We start from the raw sequence: 22825 nt of genomic DNA on the forward strand, positions 1-22825 counted from the left end.
AAATGGTTCCAAGAAATGGCAACAGTGGATGATCAATTTTCGAAGAAAATCATCTTCAGTGATGAGGCACATTTTCACCTCAGTGGATTCGTCAATAAACAGAATTGCCGCATTAGGGCGAATGAGAATCCAAGAGTAATTGTCGAAAAACCAATGCACCCACAAAGAGTGACTGTGTGGTGCGGTTTATGGGCTGGCGGCATCATCGGGCCGTATTTTTTCCAAAATGAGGCCGGTGAGGCAGTTACTGTGAATGGTGTTCGCTATCGTGAGATGATAACGAACTTTTTATGGCCCGAATTGGCAGATATGGATGTGGACGATATGTGGTTTGCGCAGGATGGTGCCACTTGCCACACAGCTAACGAAACAATGGCTCTGTTGCGCAACAAATTCAGTGACCGTGTTATCTCACGTAATGGCGATGTCAATTGGCCGCCAAGATCATGTGATTTGACACCGTTGGACTTTTTTCTTTGGGGTTATTTGAAAGAAAAGGTGTACGTCGATAAGCCAGCAACAATTCAAGAGCTAAGGGATGAGATAATTCGGCACATTAAGGGCATAGAACCTCCATTATGCCTCAGCGTCATCGAAAATTTGGACCATCGGATGAAGGTGTGCCACCGAGGTCGCGGCGCCTATTTGGCCGATATTTTGTTCCATACATAATTGAGTAATAACAATATATCATAATAAAATAAAATTACAATAATTTCCTAAATAGTTTGTATTCTATTCAAAATCAACATCGGCCCTTGAAATTTTAACCACCCTTTATAACGATTATGTCCTTTTTCTGTATTTTCTTGATACTGACATTTTCCCATGGAAAATTTTTTATCGAATATATTTTTCCATTCCCCCCACTGTGTGAATTCATTGAGACGGCAAATATAATCCATGTTTAAGTCGGGTTATTTATGGCTGGCTGATGGTCTCAGGTCTCAGGTATTTTCTTGCAAAGAGCGGAAAGAGGAAACCATTTTTACAGTGATTTTCACATGTGTCATGTGCGGGCAATTATTGTTGACTTTCAAAAGCAAACTGCTTGCATTCACCCGCAAAACACCCCCTCCCCTCTCCGTTCAACCCAAATTGTTTTTACTACCAGGTAGCTCAATTCATTCTTCTTTGAGGCTTTGTCAGCGAGCTCTGTTGGCTTTTGTCCAAAACCCTGTTGACATTTTTACCTTTACAATTTTCTTGAACACTCACTTGTCTCATTTTCATCCTTATGGCTGTTAATCCATCAAGAGCTGGAGTTGGTGTGGTTAACAACTGCCAAAATCATCAGTAGAGAAATATTTTTGCGAAAGTGAGCCTCCACCAAGGTGTTTCAAAGTTTTATTGGTGGCTGTAGGGTATCGTTAAACTTTACAACCACCGATGATTATGTCAAGCCTTTGTTTGGGCCACACTCTTTGTATGGGTTACGATGGCCTGGGTGGAATGGGGCAGTGTGTATTACCACTCTTTTAGCGGCTCCTTTATTTATTTCGTCAGCGAAAATCACAAACTTTGTTAGCGTCCCGCTCCCCCTCTAATCGTCTGGGAACCCATTGGAATTCTTCACGACCATCACCACCACCACCTCAACCACCAATTCCTTGCAATGGCTTCTGAGGGTATGGCTGTTGACTAGCTAGCCAAAGAAGCTTTGTTGAACATTTCATTTCGTTGTAAACTTGGCCATAATTTATTTAAATTGACAGCATGGATGCTCATTTTAAGCGCTATTCATCAGCTTTTATTATGCAACTTGATGGATGATGTGGTTTTGTCCGTTGAAAATGATGACGATCACATGATGATCACGACAATGGCAAGGAAGGTGGAGTAGGGGAAAGGAACCACAACAACACCAAACAATACATATTATTGCAAATTGTTGCAATAATTAGTTGATGGAGCATGTAAAGATATATGGACAGACGGACAGACAGATGGACAAATGAAAATTCTTGAGTAACTTGGGCACTTGACTGAATGGCCAAAGTAAACACAAATGGCAAAATCATGAATGCCAAAATTTTTGGCATCTCTAATAATGATGATGAGATATTAAAAATTAATTAATATAACGTCAATTTAATTACCCTCTAGAGCGATTCATGCATTGCTTTGGGTATTACAAAGAACCACCTTCATCAAATTATTACACCATCCTAAGTCATTGCCTAATGTGAAGAGCGATTGTTAGCTAATATTGGGTTATGCTATAACAAACGCCAGATACATCGGATCCGTATATAGAAAGTGGAGTTTTGACATTTCGTAAATGATAGTTAAAAGTCCACAAAATTCAAATAAAACGGTTTACTTTTTCTCTGTGTTCTGAACACAGGAACTCAGCTCTTATAAAATGTGAAGGAAATCAGTCCGATTGGGGGAGTAGAACTTCCCCATCTAGATATCAAACAAATTTCAAAAACATTATCTAGGCTTATAGATTTGTAGACAAAGAAGACAGTTAGCATTAAAAAGAGAGTGACGTTTTCTCTCCATATATGAAAAAACTCCCTTTTGTCTATAGTATACTCACAAAAAATATCAATGAATTTTCTTGTCAATACAATTAAAATTATGTTTAAATTTGAGCTAACAACGTAATTTGTAAATACAATTACGATTTTAGTAATATTTTGTCACATTAGCAATTTTGTTATATCAACAAACATTTTGTTGAACTTAAAAATTTTCTTGTTTGTAAGTTCAAAAATTAGATTATTTTGTGTGTAGATTCCCCGTATATCACATTTCTAATATATAAGAATTTATAAGAGTTTATCTACAAAAGCTCAATGGGGAAAGGCGAGGTCTCATTTCCTTTTTAAATATCTAAAGATCAGCTCAGGAACCACCAATTTCGCTACAAAAAATTGTAAATAACACACTGACAAAAGTCCGTAGTTAAACTAACGATGAGGACTAGAGGTCTGCATCGAATAACTTTTCACTACATGTATGCAATTCGCTGTCGAATATAGTACATACACTGTCTTTCTCTCAGAGCGCAAGTAGTGAAGTGAAGAGAACATTTGCTTGTCAAATACCACCAAGTACTTATCCGAAAGAATATGTGTTCCGAAAAAAAGGAACAATAAAAATGTAAGTACTTGAGAAAAAGTACAACATGGATTCTCTTCACTTCACGTGGTACCACAAGTATTTCTCAGTTATATGCGAAGCAAAACTTTCCATTATTATTAATCAATGATATGTATGTATATCACATATTTCATATATTTATGTATGTCACACACTTACCTTAACGTTTGCCGTTCTTTATAAAAAACCGAAAACATATATTATGGAGAGTAACTGTTTTTTATACCCACCACCATAGGATGGGGGGTATATTAACTTTGTCATTCCGTTTGTAACACATCGAAATATTGCTCTAAGACCCCATAAAGTATATATATTCTGGGTCGTGGTGAAATTCTGAGTCGATCTGAGCATGTCCGTCCGTCCGTCCGTCCGTCTGTTGAAATCACGCTAACTTCCGAACGAAACAAGCTATCGACTTGAAACTTCGCACAAGTAATTGTTATTGATGTAAGTCGGATGGTATTGCAAATGGGCCATATCGGTCCACTTTTACGTATAGCCCCCATATAAACGGACCCCAAAATTTTGCTTGCGAGGCCTCTAAGAGAAGCAAATTTCATCCGATCCGGCTGAAATTTGGTACATGGTGTTAGTATATGGTCTCTAACAACCATGCAAAAATTGGTCCACATCGGTCCATAATTATATATAGCCCCCATATAAACCGATCCCCCGATTTGGCTTGCGAGGCCCCTAAGAGAAGCAAATTTCATTCGATCCGGCTGAAATTTGGTACATTGTGTCAGTATATGGTCTCTAACAACCATGCAGGAATTGATCCATATCGGTCCATAATTATATATAGCCCCCATATAAACCGATACCCCGATTTGGCTTGCGAGGCCTCTAAGAGAAGCAAATTTCATCCGATCCGGCTGAAATTTGGTACGTGATGTTAGTATATGGTCTCTAACAACCATGAAAAAATTGGTCCACATCGGTTCATAATTATATATAGCCCCCATATAAACCGATCACCAGATTTGACCTCCGGAACCTCTTGGAAGACCAAAATTCATCTGATTCAGTTGAAATTTGGTACGTGGTGTTAATATATGGCCTCAAACTCCCATGCAAAAATTGGCCGATATCGGTCCATAATTATATATAGGCCCCATATAAACCGATCCCCAGATTTGACCTCCAGAGCCCCTTGGAAGAGCAAAATTCTTCCCATTCGGTTGAAATTTGGTACGTGATGTTAGTATATGGTATCCAACAACCATGCAGGAATTGGTTCCTATCAGTCCATAATTATATATAGCTCCCATATAAACCGATACCCAGATTTGACCTCCGGTGCCTTTTGGAGAAGCAAAATTCATCCGATCTGCTTGAAATTTGGTACGTGGTGGTAGTATATGATATTTAACAACCATGCCAAAAGTGGTCCATATCAGTCCATAATCGTATAATCCGAGTGAGTTGAAATTTGGTACATTGTGCTAGTATATGGTCGTTAACAACCATGCTTAACTAGGTCCATATCGGTCTATAGTTATATATGACCCTCAGATAAATCGATCCCCAATCACACAAAAACTGGTCCATATCAAGTTCATAATTGTATATAGCCCCCATATAAGCGACCCCCATATTTCAATTCTGGCTCTCTACGTACAAAAAGTCCATATCGATTCGTAATTATTTGTAGACTTAACTATACATAACTTTTTTGTCTAATATATACCACGTATGGACTAAATCACAATTTAGAAAACGATGTTAAGAAGTTTTAAAATACCACAACCCAAGTAATTCGATTGTGGATGATAGTCTTTCGTAGAAGTTTCTACGCAATCCATGGTGGTGGGTACATAAGATTCGGCCTGGCCGAACTTGCGGCCGTACATACTTGTTTTTTTTTTGTATTTCTAAAACTGCATGGAGTACTCTATGAAGTTTTGTTCTCGCAACATACTCGACGTGATCACTCTGAGTACACTTCAATAAGAGAGAAAGAGGAATATGTGTTTGTTGATAGTGAAGACATCAGAGTAGCAACAAGAAGTTACTCGTGGCTTTTGATGTTCATCAAAATGTGTACCAATTGTTTTGCGACTCTCTCAAATAGATGTACTCAAGTAGCAAGTACACGTGTACTCTGCATTTACAAATGGAATTGTGCAGACCTCTAATGGGGACATATTGGGAGCACGCATGCAACACATATTGAAAAATGAGCTTGGACTAAATCTGTTGAAGTTCAAAAAAGTGCAAGAGCTTACCGATGCACAGAAAAAAAGATGGACTGAAAAGAGTCAAGGACTTGCTTCGTTAGCACGAAAGTGGCCAGTTACCAAATTTAGTTTTCTTCGATGAGAGTCCATTCCAAATTGAGCAGTTTGCTAACAAAGAAGAAAAATATCGGATTTATTAGACAAAGAGGTCAGATAAAAATGTACACATTCTTTTTGGCCACCAGAACTCAAACGCTGCCAATAGTAATGGTGTGGGTCGTTATAACGGCAAATGGTCGCACCCCGCTCGACCGTGGAGTCAAAATAAGTATAGAGTATTATGGGGAAAATGCCCTAAGGACAGTACTGAAGGACAGACAAAGATTTCAGCCGCAGACCAGGAATATTCCAACAAGACTCTTTCGCCCGATTTTAACTCAAGTGATCAAAGGCCAAAGTTGTATTCCGATGTTCATGAAATTTTGCACAGAGGGCTAGCTATACATACCTGCTTTGGTCAAAATTGGTTCATATTTAGATATAGTTAGCGTATATATCTTTTGTCCGATTTAGATTCATATGATCACGGAGGCCAAATTTCTCTCCGAAAATTTTAAAATTTTGACCAGAGAGTACATTACACTTCCCGAAGATAAATTTAAAGATTGTCAGGTAAATTGAATAAAAACTGTGGATTGTAGAAGCGGATTGAAGAAAATCGGGAGATCGGTCTATATGGGGGCTATACCAAAACATGGACCGATACTCACCATTTTTGGCACACCTCTTTATTGTCATAACATACCTCTAGATTTCAAATTTCAGGCAAATTGGATAAAAACTACGATTTCTATAAGCCCAAGACCAAAATCGGGAGGTCGGTTTATATGGGGACCATACCAAAACATGGACCGATGCTCACCATTTTTGGCACACCTCTTTATGGTTCTAAAATACCTCTAGATTTCTAATTTCAGGTAAAGTGGATAAAAACTACGATTTCTATAAGCCCAAGACCCCAAATCGGGAGGTCGGTTTATATGGGGACTATATCAAAACCTGGACCGATATAGCCCATCTTCGAACTTGACCTGCCTGCAGACAAAAGACGAGTTTGTGCAAAATTTCAGCACGATTGCTTCATTATTGAAGACTGTAGTATGATTACAACAGACAGACAGACGGACATGGTTATATGGTCTTAGAATTTCTCCCTGATCAAGAATATATATACTTTATATAGTCGGAAATCGATATTTCGATGTGTCACAAACGGAATGACAAACTTATTATACCCCCGTCACCATTCTATGGTGGTGGGTGTAAAAATGGTGAGTGTCGGTCCATGTTTTGGTATAGCCCCCATATAAACCGACCTCCCGATTTGGGGTCTTTCGCTTATAGAAACCGTAGTTTTCATCCAATTTGCGCGGAATTGAAAATCTAGAGGTATTTTGGAACCTTGAAGAGGTGTGCCAAAAATGGTGAGTGTCAGTGCATGTTTTGGTATAGCCCCCATATAGACCGATCTCCCGACTTTACTTCTTGGGCTTATAGAATCCGTAGTTTTTATCCAATTTGCCTCAATTTCAAATTCTAGAGGTATTTTAGAACCATAAAGAGGTGTGCCAAAAATGGTGAGTAGCGGTCCATGTTTTGGTATAGTCCCCATATAAACCGATCTCCCGATTTTTCTTTTTGGGCTTATAGAATTCGTAGTTTTTATCCAATTTGCCTGAAATTTAGAACTAAATCCAGAATCTGATATAGTCCTCATAGGTGAAATCTTTAAATTTATCATCGGGAAGTGTCCTCAAGTCCTCAAGCCCTCCTGAAATTTCAAAGGAAACCCTAATAATTGGTTCATGGTGGTGGGTATTTAAGATTCGGCCCGGCCGAACTTACTGCTGTATATACTTGTTATCTTGTGTTTTGTTCTTATCTGGAGACCAGTGGCAGGTTACAGGTCACCAGGGTGCTTTAGTGAAGTTTGTTGTTTGCATGGTTTCCGCCCTTTCTAAATTATTGCTTTTCCATCTCACTATACAGAGAATGGTTTGCAATTAAATATTTCTTTATTTAGCTTTACACATTTTATCTTAATTGATGTTGATTCATGATAATTAATTGGTTTAACATGTAATTCGATTACCCCCTTAACAATGCTCTGCTTTACGACACTCGTAGTCAAAAGCTAATTTACAAATTCCCTGTAAAAAGATCATGACACATTGAGAAAGCCCTTAGGAAAAATTTTGTTTTACAAAAATACCGATCGATATGAGTCATAAGGTAGATGAAACAACGGCGATAAATTACAATAGAAATACATCAATTTTCTTTAGGTTATAAATAGGTAATGATGTATTTCTTTCGATTAAATTTGCAATACCTTTAAATAGGAATTTAGAGCCCTGCTACCTCCAATAAACCCTCACACTATGCCACATTTTCTATAAATACCTTAATCGCCGATATTGTTATACATCATGGTTAATAACTGGGCGAATAGCTAAACTATTTGCGGTTTTTTTTTTGGTGATTTACTGGCATTTTTATTTAAAATTTGAATATTTAATTTGGATTAATGTGAACATTTGTGTTGTGTTTGCCTACTAGATGTCTAAAGTCCATACACAACATTTTTAATGGAATTTCAAAGACGTTGAACCACATTTTTGTGGTTACCATTAGAAACTTTGGCGGAAGTCTTCAAAACTGCTCTTTTAAAAAGAGGTAAAAAATTCCACAGTGGACAGAATAAAAATTAAAGGAAATATTGAATCTTACGACTTTTTTTAATTAAAATTTTTTAAATTAAAAAAATATTTATTACTTTATCTAATATAATTTGGATTTTTTATACTGAAATTAATATATTAATTGCAGAAATAGAAAGAAAATTCGATAAATGAGATCTTTATTCTAAACTTAGATTTAAAGCTATATATCTTTCTAAAATATGTCTTTATTTTAAGCCTTCACCGACAAAAATATCACTAAAATATTCCCAATTAAAACGTTGTTTGAAGTTCAAAACTTTTTCAATTAAAAAAATAATTGATACTATCAATTTTTTAATCAAACTAGAAACATTAAGTCAATGATTGAAATTTTTAAATTTTCAATTAAAAAATTGATACAATTAACTTTTTAATCAAACTCGAAATTTTCATAAAGCTCCGTTAGTATTCCGTTAACTAACCAACTTTTAAACCGTATTATAGACGAAGCTGTCATCTTGCCTATATAACCGGAGAGAAGATATTTGCAATTTAATTTCTTTTGACTGACAGTTAAAGCCTAACGAAGCTACATGAAAATCTCTGTTTAAAAAATTATGGATATTTTTTCAACACTTAATTAAAATTTTTGAATCAAACTAAAAGGGATTAAAATTAGTTATAGAAAGTGATTGAAATATAGAATAGCGATTAAAAATAGTTTCGCTTTTAATTGAAAAATTTATTGAAATTTGCTAATGAAATCAATTATTTTTTAATCAAGTATTTTTTTGATTCTCAGTTAAAATCGTAATTGATACTATCATTTTCGTGATTGAAGACATTTCAATTAAAAAATTAATTGGATCAATTAATTTTGTGATTGAATCTGATTTTTTTTGTGTTTCACAACCTATGTCCACTACAGAGGACATTCGAAAACATCACCAAACTATAGCTCACTAATATTGATTTATTTCTCAATATTATTTTAAAGTAGAGGCTGTAATCCAAATACGCTGAGCCACTGTGGCGGTACCACAGTCGTTTCCTATTGAGGAAATTGTATCGGAATCTAGAATAAGATGGGCGTTAAATAGCTTTGGGCCATTCAAATCCCCCGGACCTGATGGAATTACTCCGGCGGAGTTACAAGCAGTGACTGACTGTATCAACTTATCATATATCCCAGGAAAGTGGAGGGAAACAAAAGTCGTTTTCATACCTAAAGCGGGAAAAGCCTCTCATTCGAGGGCGAAGGATTTCCGACCAATCAGCTTATTCTCATTCCAACTTAAGACTCTGGAGAGGATGATAGATATTTATCTTAGAATTAGCATCTAAAGGGTGATACGGTCAAAATTTGGTCAACGGAAAACGCGTGTAAATCGGTGAAATCGTTTATTTAAAAAATCAAATTAAATTTCTTTTTCAAGTTCAATTAGTATAAAATTCAGGAAAAATATTCAGTTAGGCTTTCGCTTTTCCAAATCCGAATTGCCGGGCCTCACGCTTGACACCTGCCATCAGATTTTGTACAGCCACTTTGTCCACCTTCTTCGCCGCAGAAAGCCAGTTTGCCTTGAACTGCTGCTCGTGCTTAGCAGTTTTTTTGGTCTTCTTTAGGTTCCGCTTGACAATAGCCCAGTATTTCTCAATTGGGCGGAGCGTTTTGGGAGGGTTCTTGTCCTGGAAACCACCTGCACGTTGTTGGCGGCGTACCACTCCATGGCCTTTTTACCGTAATCGCAAGATGCCAAATCCGGCCAAAACAGTACGGAACAACCGTGTTTCGTCAGGAAAGGCAGCAGGCGTTTATTCAAACACTCTTTCACGTAAATTTCTTGGTTGACAGTCCCGGAAGCTACGAAAATGCTGCTTTTCAAGCCACAGGTACAGATGGCTTGCCAAACCAGATATTTCTTTGCGAACTTTGACAGTTTTATGTGCTTGAAAATATCTGCTACCTTCCCCTTCCTTTTGCCGTATAAAACTCCTGTCCCGGAAGCTGCTTGTAGTCGGCTTTGACGTAGGTTTCGTCGTCCATTACCACGCAGTCAAACTTCGTCAGCATCGTCGTGTACAGCCTCCGGGATCGCGCTTTGGCCGTCGTATTTTGTTTATCATCGCGATTTGGAGTCACTACCTTCTTGTAAGTCGATAGTCCGGCTCGTTTTTTGGCTCGATTCACGGTTGTAGACGATACACCTAGCTTATTTGCGGCATCTCGGAGAGAGGGGTTAGGGTTTCGCTTGAAACTACCGGCAACTCTCTTTGTCGTCTCAGCGGCTTCCGGTTTTCGATTTCCCCCCGATCCAGACTTCCTGGCTGTCGACAAACGTTCCCCAAACACTTTAATTACATTTGTAACGGTTGATTTGGCAACTTTTAGCGATTTTGCCAGCTTTGCCTGCGAGTAGCTCGGATTTTCGCGATGCGCGAGCAAAATTTTGATACGCTGCTCTTCTTGCTTGGACGGCATTTTGACAACTGAAGAGTGAATTCCAAAATCAAAATAGGAGCTACATTCTACACACACACACCTTCAAAATGAAGGTTTTTTAAATGCAAAATTGAAAGAAATACGTCAAGTTTATATTGACCAAATTTTGACCGTATCACCCTTTATTCAAGTTTGTTCTCGAAACGACAGCATGCATACTCGAAGGGCAGGTCAACTGAGACCGCATTACATGAACTAGTCAGCTATATTGAAAGCTCACTATCTGTCAAAGAACACACAATCGTGGCGTTTCTAGACATCGAAGGGGCGTTCAATAATGTCCATCCGAGCTCGATATTAAATGGACTGACAACTCTGAATGTTAATCCAGGTATACTTAGGCTGTTAGACGAACTTCTAATAAAGAGACGTATTTCAGCAACACTAGGACAAGCAAACATACAAAGGTATGTGAACAGAGGCACTCCCCAAGGAGGAGTTCTATCATCTCTTCTTTGGAATGTTGCTATAAATAACCTTCTGGTTACCCTGGAAAAGGAAAGGATAAATGTGGTGGCATACGCAGATGATGTGGCTCTAGGAGTCAGGGGAAAATTCCCATCCACAATCAGAGATATTATTCAGAGGGCCCTCCGGATGACTGAGAAATGGGCGAAAGACAATGGTCTTGGGGTAAATCCTGCAAAGACAGAACTAGACATATACTGCAAAGATCGCAAAACTCCCACGGTTAGGCCCATTTCCCTTTGGTGAGTGTGCAAAATACCTTGGCGTTATTTTGGACAGGAAACTGAACGTTAAGCTTAATATGGAAGAAAGGGCGAGAAAAGCAACGGTAGCTTTGTACTCGTGCAAAAAGACAATAGGAAAAAGGTGGGGACTAAAACCAAAAATTGTGCATTGGCTATACACGGCAGTGGTTAGATCTATAATGCTATATGGTGTTGTAGTCTGGTGGCCGGCACAAGTTTAGACAAAGTTCAACGTATGGCGTGTTTTTGTATCTCAGGCGCATTCAGCAAGACAGGGACAAATTCCCTTAATGTCATGCTGCATTTATTGCCTTTGGACATTTTGGCCAAACAGTCAGCTGCAACAACGGCTGTGCGGTTGCGCGAGCTATCGCTGTGGTCGGAAAAAAGTTACGGTCACAGTGCCAGATGTGCCTAACGTAGTGGATTACACTTTGGCGAGTCCACTTTTCGACAAGAAGTTTGAGACTCTAATACCCAACAGTGAGGCGTGGTGCACACAGATCCCGGGGAATAAAGACAATTGGGTTTCGGTGTATATTCTAATGATCTGGAACTTCGAATAGCGAAAAGATTACCCAATCACTGTAGGGTTTTTCAGGCTGAAATATTAGCAATAAGAGAGATGGCGAATTGGCTGAGAAGTAATGTTCCAAAAAATGTGGACATTAATATATACTCAGACAGTCAACCTGCAATAAAATCCTTGGACTCTGTGTTCCTCAACGCGAAAACGGCCATCGACTGCCGCAAATCTCTCAATGAGATGGCTGAGCAGTACAATATTCGCCTAATATGGGTGCCTGGCCATAGGAACATACCGGGGAACTGCGAAGCGGATGAGTTGGCAAGGCTAGGGACTACCTTACATATTCCAGGGGAACTAGAATCTGTTGGTATGCCCCTGGCTACCTGCAAGCTCATGCTGCGTGAGAAGGCTGTTATGATGGCAAATGTTCGATGGGAGAATTGCAAGGGCTGTAACGACACCAAGCAAATATATGTAATAGGTACTTTTAGTTAATGTGGTATCACAATGGACTGAATAGTCCAAGTGAGCCTGAATCTTAATCGGGCTGCCACTTTAACCTAACCTAACGTAATATCATAATAAATTTTGATATTTCGACAGATGTGTTGGGCCAAATAGCGCTTATTTTGTTATAATTTTGGTTTCTGTTCAATTTGTTTTTCGTAAGGCCATTTGTTTACAATCAAGTTTTCAAAAAAAAGTCCAAATTTAAATTTTGAATAGTTAAATGTCGTAAAATGAAAACCAAATCAACAGAAAAGTAAAACACAATAAAATTATAATTAAAATTTTCACCCCCGCGGGGATTTTAACCTGTGCCTGTCGACTTTTTCACTTCCATGGAAGTTCTTTTGAGAAGGTGTTGCAAATTACGAGAATTTTCATAAAAAATGCCGAAAAAACAAAATAAAATGTTTTGAAAAAATATTTGATAAGAAAATTTGCCGCTGATAGGATTTAAACCAATTTTATGTTTTCTTCCATACTTATAAAGAACATCTGGAGAAGTAGTTAGAATGTTATGCCTTGGTGTCATATTACGATCATATCACAAACATTTGAATTGACGTTTTGTATTCAATGGCGTGAAATTGGTAAAAAAAAAAATCTTTTTAAATTTTTCAAATTTCTTCATTCAAATCAACTTCCAAGGCACAGCTTCTAAAGCAATGCAAAGTATCTGAAAATGAAGTATTTCCGTTCTATGACAAGCCTATGTAAAATTCATTGGAGATGATCTAAGTTTGCACTACTTCCGGATCACAAGTTGGGGACCCAAACTTTTTTTTTTAGGCAACTCTTGTTTTTCTGGGCAGCGAAAGGGCTAAAAAGCATCTTTGGCTCAAAATCATTAAGAGAAAGCTAATATATTTGGATCCATGTTTAGATGTTTTGAAGATTTTAAGAAATCGTTTCACGAAATTCCCTATTGACGATCTTGTCTCTGGCCATCAACATTTAATAATCCCACTTTAAATTGAAAAATCACAATGGCTAAGAAATTCACACATCTAAGCCATGTTTAACCATTAAACTGTTGCTATTATTATCTCTTAAGCTCAAAGTGAAATGGGTGGTAATATTGGAATGGCTTACACGTGTTTAGCCATTTTCTTTGGCCATTTGGTTTGTTTCCCATGCCCCAATGCATTTGGGCCATTTAATTGCTTCTGCGCATGTGTAACTACATTGGGCTTTTAATTTAAGCTGAAACTATTACCATTACGACAACTACTGCCGCAGTTGCTGTTCATGATGTTTACCACACTATCTGATAATAAATTGGATCGTTAAGTATTTTATATAATTTATTTTTTTAGTTTTTTGCTTGGCATTTATTTTTTCTTTGCCATATTAATTTATGCAGTGTTAATGTTAGTTATTGCTCCCCTCCTCATTGTGCGCTTTTTTTTTTTTTGCAAAATTGCCTGAATGGAGAACGCGTTACATGTCCATTCCATTCAATTTCATGGCAACGAACGAATATCTGTGTAGGTCGGTTAGTTGCTTGGTTTGCTGAGTTGTTGGCTGACTGTTTAGCCTGTAAAATATTTAAAACTTAATTCAGTTTGTTTAACTAAACATGTCAACACTTACTTTACATAGTCCATAACATGACAATGGCTTTTTCCTGTAAAAAATACAAAGCGCCGCTAATAGACAACAACAACACCAAACATCAGCACCATCACACACTTTTACAAGCGAAAAGATCAAAACCCAGCGATCAACTAAATCACCATACTAAAGACCGCTATAGCAATAGCAGTTAGTCTGTCAGACAGTCCTGAGTTTCTGGCTGGAAATTGCAATTACACTCATTCACTTATAGTGAAACATCCACATTATCAAATATATACACTGAGAGAAAAATTATTTGTTTTTCAAGCAGAGTTCAATATTAAAATGTTAATTAAAAACTAGCAGATCATATATGAATTCATATTTTCGAGAGAGAGAGAGAAGATAAAAGAGATTCTCTTAATCGGATGAGATTCCCTTTTCTCCAGAGATTTGTTGAGATGGAGAATATTGAGTTCGTTATTAGTCACGATTACATCTCTTTTTGTGAGTTTTGTATCACTTAGTACTTTAATAAATTAAAATGAAATTAAATACATCTCTCGTCTCTATGATTTTCGAAAAATAGCTTCTCATATTGCAACTCCAGGATTCTTTGTTTTTTCATGTGCACTCACGTTTTCATTACCTGATCTCTGTGTGTGTGACTCTAGTTGGAATGTACGGAGAATGAGTGACAACAGTATGGACACCATGTACAGGGCTGGAAGAGTGAATGTCGTCCCCATTGAATGTCTGATGTTCGAGGAGAGTGTGTGTGATGCATATATAAACAACAAGTGCAATGTGATGATGTCTCCTGTGCTGGATCTGATGTTGATGGTGGATATGAGGATTGGTGATGGTTGTTTTCTTGGTTGACTAGCCGAGGTCTGTGTTGGTTGATCTTGATTTCATTTCAATCGTTTTTGTTTTTTTTTTTGTTTTTCACTTGTCTTCTTCCTTTTTTGTTGTGTGTGTGTGTAAAGCATTGTTGTCAACACTGCATAATAATGAAGTTAATTTGTAACATGTTTACATCAACATCAGCGGCAGCAGCAGTGATACCAACAACTACAACAACAGCGTATGCAAATAAAAAGCAACAACAACAACAAATGGACAATGATTTAACAACAAATTTAGCATGACTGTAGCATGTATGGGTTTTTTTATAAAGGGTGATTCTTTTGAGGTTAGGATTTTCATGCATTAGTATTTGACAGATCACGTGGGATTTCAGACATGGTGTCAAAGAGAAAGATGCTCAGTATGCTTTGACATTTCATCATGAATAGACTTACTAACGAGCAACGCTTGCAAATCATTGAATTTTATTACCAAAATCAGTGTTCGGTTCGAAATGTGTTTCCGCTTTTTTATCGACAAATTTTGTTCAGCGATGAGGCTCATTTCTGGTTGAATGCACGCAAAGAAATAAAACGTTTGGAAAACGTGTACCGAAAACGTTTTTCTTTTGTTAGAGTTTTTTGAATTGCTTCGAAAATTTTAAACTTTTATCACCAAAAAAATTCGTTTGTTACAAAATTTTTATTTTTTCAATAAAAAAAGTTATTTTTGAAATAACAACACAGTCCATTTCGTTTATATCAAACACTGTTCTTTTCTGACTTTAGGTCTTTAATAAGACACATTTTACAGTTCAAAATTTAATATAGTACAATGTAATATTGAACATTTTTTCGGAATCTTCCGAATATATCTGGAATATATGTAAAAAAAAAAAAACAAAAGCAAAAAAAAAACTTTGGCCGAAGCAGGGTTCGAACCCACGACCCTTGGCATGAGAGTCGGACGTAGCTACCACTGCTCCACGGTGCCAAACTAAATGTTTGTTTCTGTTAAATAAACTTTGTTTATTCGGTTCGTGGGCGCCGCAAGCTATGCTATATAAATATAACTTATATGGATATTTATCTATTGATGACCATAACAGGTACATAGCTCAGTGGTTAGTGTGTTGGCTTACAATGTGCATGGTCCGCGGTTCGATTCTCCGTCCAGGCGAAAGGTAAAAAAAAATTTAAAAATTTATAAAATCGTATAATTTGTTCTACATTGTTGGTATTACAGGAAAAGGTGTTAAGAACTAAAAATCCTTGTGAATGTTAGAAAGATGTGAGGGACAATGCAATTAGCAAGAAAATAATGTTTTTTTTTTTGAGCTAGTCTTTATGAAATTGTTTTTACATCCTGGAAAAGAATAAACGTTTATCACAAAAAGTATATACTTTTCTTCCAAATACACTTCCTTACAGCGTAAAGCAAATGAGAAACGAAATTTGTTTGTCTAAAATTTCGTTTGGGAGGAAAGAATTATTTTTTTGCGTGTGGCTACGTAAATAAGCAAAATTGCCGCATTTGGAGTGAAGAGCAACCAGAAGCCGTTCAAGAACTGCCCATGCATCCCGAAAAATGCACTGTTTGGTGTGGTTTGTACGCTATTGGAATCATTGGACCGTATTTTTTCAAAGATGCTGTTGGACGCAACGTTACGGTGAATGGCGATCGCTATCGTTCGATGCTAACAAACTTTTTGTTGCCAAAAATGGAAGAACTGAACTTGGTTGACATGTGGTTTCAACAAGATGGCGCTACATGCCACACAGCTCGCGATTCTATGGCCATTTTGAGGGAAAACTTCGGAGAACAATTCATCTCAAGAAATGGACCGGTAAGTTGGCCACCAAGATCATGCGATTTGACGCCTTTAGACTATTTTTTGTGGGGCTACGTCAAGTCTAAAGTCTACAGAAATAAGCCAGCAACTATTCCAGCTTTGGAAGACAACATTTCCGAAGAAATTCGGGCTATTCCGGCCGAAATGCTCGAAAAAGTTGCCCAAAATTGGACTTTCCGAATGGACCACCTAAGACGCAGCCGCGGTCAACATTTAAATGAAATTATCTTCAAAAAGTAAATGTCATGGACCAATCTAACGTTTCAAATAAAGAACCGATGAGATTTTGCAAATTTTATGCGTTTTTTTTTTTTTAAAAAGTTATCAAGCTCTTAACAAATCACCCTTTACCTAAATCACTTTGCATACCAAGTTGTAAAGCTTTTTTCTAGCTGATGGTGAGGGATGATTTAAATGTAACTGATCTTCATGAGATTTGCTCTAGTATTCGTCTCATGAATACCTAATTTTATAGCAAATTACAAAACGGTTTTCGTCCACAGTCCATGGTCTAGGTAATGATGCGATTGCACTGCAAGGATTCTCCTATAAGAGTTAAAGTGGTTTTTTGTTTTGCGATTTATCTGATTATAGGATGTCATTTTGACTAACACTAACAGGGTCTTTGACTTTCTAACGGGCGTTAACAAGTGGAATGAGTTGTTGGATGTACATAGCATATGTCCATTTTATTTAATTGCCCAGAAATTCTTATGCGTCCAAGATCAGTGGATTTGTTTTCGAGTGCACTGAGGAAAAAGTGGTGTTTTCAATTTATAATATTGCCATAATTGTATAATAATTGGAATCAGTGGGTTTTCCAATAAAGATAATTTAAAATCCGAATGTGTTGTTTACTCACCAGATTTGGTATGTACTCCGAAAAAAAAACATGTCCGGTTCCCAAGACTTTGTCTTTACACTAATGATATTGGTATTGATTCTGAGCCAAAGAAGCGGAGAATTGTAGTAAGGATACATTTAAGACACAATTTTCTTTTAAATTTATTTTTTGCGTCCTTAATACTAAGAAATAAAATTGTATTTATTCGTTTTTATACCCTCCACCATAGGATGGGGGTATATTAACTTTGTCATTCCGTTTGTAACACATCGAAATATTGCTCTAAGACCCCATAAAGTATATATATTCTGGGTCGTGGTGAAATTCTGAGTCGATCTGAGCATGTCCGTCCGTCCGTTTGTCTGTTGAAATCACGCTAACTTCTGAACGAAACAAGTTATCGACTTGAAACTTGGCACAAGTAGTTGTTATTGATGTAGGTCGGATGGTATTGCAAATGGGCCATATCAGTCCACTTTTACGTATAGCCCCCATATAAACGGACCCCCAAATTTGGCTTGCGATTGCTCTAAGAGAAGCAAATTTTATCCGATCCGGCTGAAATTTCGTACATGGTGTTAGTAAAGGGTGATTTGTTAAGAGCTTGATAACTTTTTAAAAAAAAAAACGCATAAAATTTGCAAAATCTCATCGGTTCTTTATTTGAAACGTTAGATTGGTCCATGACATTTACTTTTTGAAGATAATTTCATTTAAATGTTGACCGCGGCTGCGTCTTAGGTGGTCCATTCGGAAAGTCCAATTTTGGGCAACTTTTTCGAGCATTTCGGCCGGAATAGCCCGAATTTCTTCGGAAATGTTGTCTTCCAAAGCTGGAATAGTTGCTGGCTTATTTCTGTAGACTTTAGACTTGACGTAGCCCCACAAAAAATAGTCTAAAGGCGTCAAATCGCATGATCTTGGTGGCCAACTTACCGGTCCATTTCTTGAGATGAATTGTTCTCCGAAGTTTTCCCTCAAAATGGCCATAGAATCGCGAGCTGTGTGGCATGTAGCGCCATCTTGTTGAAACCACATGTCAACCAAGTTCAGTTCTTCCATTTTTGGCAACAAAAAGTTTGTTAGCATCGGACGATAGCGATCGCCATTCACCGTAACGTTGCGTCCAACAGCATCTTTGAAAAAATACGGTCCAATGATTCCACCAGCGTACAAACCACACCAAACAGTGCATTTTTCGGGATGCATGGGCAGTTCTTGAACGGCTTCTGGTTGCTCTTCACTCCAAATGCGGCAATTTTGCTTATTTACGTAGCCATTCAACCAGAAATGAGCCTCATCGCTGAACAAAATTTGTCGATAAAAAAGCGGATTTTCTGCCAACTTTTCTAGGGCCCATTCACTGAAAATTCGACGTTGTGGCAGATCGTAAGTCTATTCATGATGAAATGTCAAAGCATACTGAGCATCTTTCTCTTTGACACCATGTCTGAAATCCCACGTGATCTGTCAAATACTAATGCATGAAAATCCTAACCTCAAAAGAATCACCCTTTATATGGTCTCTAACAACCATGCAAAAATTGGTCCATATCGGTTAATAATTACATATAGCCCCCATATAAACCGATCCCCCGATTAGGCTTGCGGATGAAATTTGGTACATGGTGTTAGTATATGGTCTCTAACAACCATGCAGAAATTTGTCCACATCGGTCTATAATTATATATAGCCCCCATATAAACCGATCCCCCGATTTGGCTTGCGGAGCCTCTAAGAGAAGCAAATTTCATCCGATCCGGCTGAAATTTGGTACATTGTGTTGGTATATGTTCTCTAATGACCATGCAAACATTGGTCCATATTGGTCCATAATTATATATAGCCCCATATAAATCGATTCCCAGATTTGTCCTCCGGAGGAGCAAAATTCATCCGATCCGGTTGAAATTTGGAACATGGTGTTAGAATGTGATCTCTAACAAACACGCAAGAATTGGTCCATATCGGTCCATAATTATATATAGCCCCCATATAAACCGTTCCCCTGATTTGATCTCCGGAGCCTCTTGGAGGAGCAAAATTCATCCGATCCGGTTGAAATTTGCAACGTGGTGTTAGTACACGCAAAAAAAAAACCTTTGGAAAACGTGTACCGAAAACGTTTTTCTTTTGTTAGAGTTTTTTGAATTGCTTCGAAAATTTTAAACTTTTATCACCAAAAAAATTCGTTTGTTACAAATTTTTTATTTTTTCAATAAAAAAGTTATTTTTGAAACAACAACAAGGTCCATTTCGTTTATATCAAACACTGTTCTTTTCTGACTTTAGGTCTTTAATAAGACACATTTTACAGTTCAAAATTCAATATACTACAATGTAATGTTGAACATTTTTTCGGAATCTTCCGAACATATCTGGAATATATGTAAAAAAAAACTTTGATCGAAGCAGGGATTGAACCCACGACCCTTGGCATGCGAGTCGGACGTAGCAACCACTGCTCCACGGTGCCAAACTAAATGTTTGTTTCTGTTAAATAAACTTTGTTTATTCGGTTCGTGGGCGCCACAAGCTATGCTATATAAATATAAGTTATATGGATATTTATCTATTGATGACCATAACAGGTACATAGCTCAGTGGTTAGTGTGTTGGCTTACAAAGTGCATGGTCCGCGGTTCGATTCTCCGTCCAGGCGAAAGGTAAAAAATTTTAAAAATTTATAAAATCGTATAATTTCTTCTACATTGTTGGTATTCAAGGAAAATGTGTTAGGAACTAAAAAAATCGTGGATGTGAGGGAAAATGCAATTAGTAAGAAAACAATGTTTTTTTTGACTTTGTCTTTATGAAATTGTTTTTACATCCTGGAAAAGAATAAACGTTTATCACAAAAAGTATATACTTTTCTTCCAAATACACTTCCTTACAGCGAAAAGCAAATGAGAAACGAACTTTGTTTGTCTAAAATTTCGTTTGGGAGGAAAGAATTATTTTTTTGCGTGTATAAGGCGGCTAATATCCATGCCAAAATTGGTCCATATCGGTCTATAGTTATATATAGCGGATCCCCAATCACACAAAAATTGGTCCACATCGGTTCATATTCATGGTTGTCACTCGAGCCAAAAATAATCTACCAAAATTTTATTTGTATGGAAAACATTGTCAAAATGTTATTTCTATAGAAAATTTTTTCCAAATTTTACTTCTATAGAAAATGTTGTCAAAATTTTATTTCTATAGAAAATTTTGTCAAAATTTTATTTCTATAGAAACTTTAAACTTAATTATATACGTATTTAATCGGCCTTTTTTAGTTTAATATATACTACGTATGGACTACCTTGTAATTTAGAAGACGGTGTTAGGAAATTTTAAGATACCTTGCCATCGGCAAGTGCTACCGCAACCCAAGTAATTCGATTGTGGATGACAGTCTTCAGTAGAAGTTTCTACGCAATCCATGGTGGAGGGTACATAAGCTTCGGGCTGGCCGAACTTACGGCCGTTTATACTTGTTTCAGCTTTTTTTCTTAATGTGCTGTCAATGTCCTTTAAAAACGTATTAAGGATAACTTAAATTTCCAAATTCAGAATCGACTTCAAGTAAACAGGAAAAAAATTTGGAAGTTCTTCTCCAGGCACAACTTTAAAAGAACTTTCAAAATGCTCTCCCAAAGATGTTCTTTATTTTAACTGCACATGAAGTTAATTTGAGTCAATTTTTTATAACACCCTTTTTTCATATTTTTAATGGGAAATTTAAATTTATTTGTTTCAAATAGGTTAAAAACTTATTAAGAATTAATAAAATGGTACAAATTATTTAAATTTAGCCGAAAAAAATGTTAAATCCTTTCTAGAAAAATTGCGAGTTTTTGAAATTATTTGATGACCAACGTTCCAGACAATCGTTATAATGTATTGAAAATCATTAAACAAAATAAAAATTATTTATTTGTCAAAATATCACAAAAATTCTTAACTCACATCCAAAACACAGAATTCACTTCACCCCTTAAGAAGTGATGCAAATTCAGTGCAGCGGCTGTTGAAATGTTGGGCATCCGTCCTATGACAGGCCGATGTTAAATTCATTGCTTCTGCGTCAATTTGGCACCACTTCCGGATCCAAAAAGAACATATTCACTACTTTTTTGGCGACGATTTTTTTGCTGAGATGCTATGTTTCAAGTAAAAACTTCTTTAAAATAAAGTACTGAAAGACATATCCATATTTTTAACGCTTTTTTTGCTTTGTAGTAAAGATACAAAAAAAAAAACAAATTTATAGACGGTTTCATTATTTTGGAGAATTTTTCAGAATTATTATAGTCAAGTTGGCATTAGCCAAACAAAATTTTCTTTCATGTAAAGATACTCATTTTTCAATCGAATCGCTTAACTGTTAGGACAAAACGACTTCATTGAAAAGTTTATCAAGCTTTGGACAAGGAAAACACTTAAAATTGCATTCGGATTTTAAGGGCATGAAATCTTTGGAATCAAGACAATAATTTTTTCAGTGTAGAGGAATCAATTGCCTTTTTCAACCAAAGTAGAATATTAGGCTTATGCTATTTTTTATATTTATAAGCTTGCTTTAGGATTTTGCAAACTATTCTTGCTGAGTACTTACCTCTCATCAAGATTTTTCTCATGCTTTTGCGTAACGTTGAACAATTCCAGCGACGATTTCGAAATTGAAATTCACATTCTCGGAAGCCTAGATTAATGCCATTGATGATCTCTTTCAGCAGGGCGGAATCGCGCCGGCAAATATCAGCCATTTTACCACGTAGACGACGTGTCTTTTTGCACATTAAATCTGGATCAAGTAAAATGTTCGAGCCCTCAGCCCTATGTGATAGATGTGGATGTGGATATTTTTTATTTGAATATTTTCCAACAAGGCGTAGGCGTAGATGAGGAGTCAAGTATTTTTTATCGTGAAAAGATAAAAAAAAAATAGAAAATTATGTATTTTTATTTAGACATAGACATAATAAAACTTATAAGCTTAGGTATGTTATAAAAGTTGGTATTAATTTTTTAGTTAATATTTCATTTTATATCCATTTTTCTAAAATTTTGAAATATATTTGAATTAAAAAATAATTTTTAATTATTTATATACTATTTTATCTACTTAAGTATAAGATATATCGGACAGTGGTTCCATAAGTGTATTCTACTTTGAAGTGTTTGGTATATATATAATGTTTATATACTAAACAATTTTGGCATTATATCAAGATTATGTAACCGACATTTTTGGGACACAAAATTTACACACTATCAAGGACAATTTTCTTTATACTAAAGACATTTTAATTAATGAAATGAAAAATACATGATATCCGTATATTAATTTTATGGAACCGTGTTTTAGGGCTACACTGAAAATAATATTTACCTGACATTATTTATGAAACCAAAATTTTAGGATGCGCAATTTACAAAATATCAAGGACAAATTTCTTAAA

General features: G+C 36.5%; 1 protein-coding gene and 1 long non-coding RNA gene across 6 annotated transcripts in view; both read right to left on the reverse strand.

The window, feature by feature from the left end:
* Wnt6 (Wnt oncogene analog 6) overlaps positions 1 to 22825 on the reverse strand; it is a 114497-nt gene that overhangs the window by 19505 nt on the left and 72167 nt on the right. For all 5 annotated transcript variants that reach the window (XM_075297657.1, XM_075297661.1, XM_075297659.1 and 2 more), the window contains exon 3: positions 21979 to 22199. In XM_075297657.1, the coding sequence (XP_075153772.1) occupies positions 21979 to 22199 (221 nt within the window). The remainder of the gene's footprint in view (positions 1 to 21978; positions 22200 to 22825) is intronic.
* Positions 13561 to 14028, reverse strand: LOC142227236 (uncharacterized). The gene is made up of 2 exons (XR_012719808.1): positions 13863 to 14028; positions 13561 to 13806 (listed from the first exon to the last, which is right to left on the reverse strand). It is a non-coding gene; the product is annotated as an uncharacterized LOC142227236 (long non-coding RNA).

The sequence above is a fragment of the Haematobia irritans genome, chromosome 2 (genome assembly GCF_050003625.1).
Source record: "Haematobia irritans isolate KBUSLIRL chromosome 2, ASM5000362v1, whole genome shotgun sequence".
NCBI classification, from domain to species: domain Eukaryota; kingdom Metazoa; phylum Arthropoda; class Insecta; order Diptera; family Muscidae; genus Haematobia; species Haematobia irritans.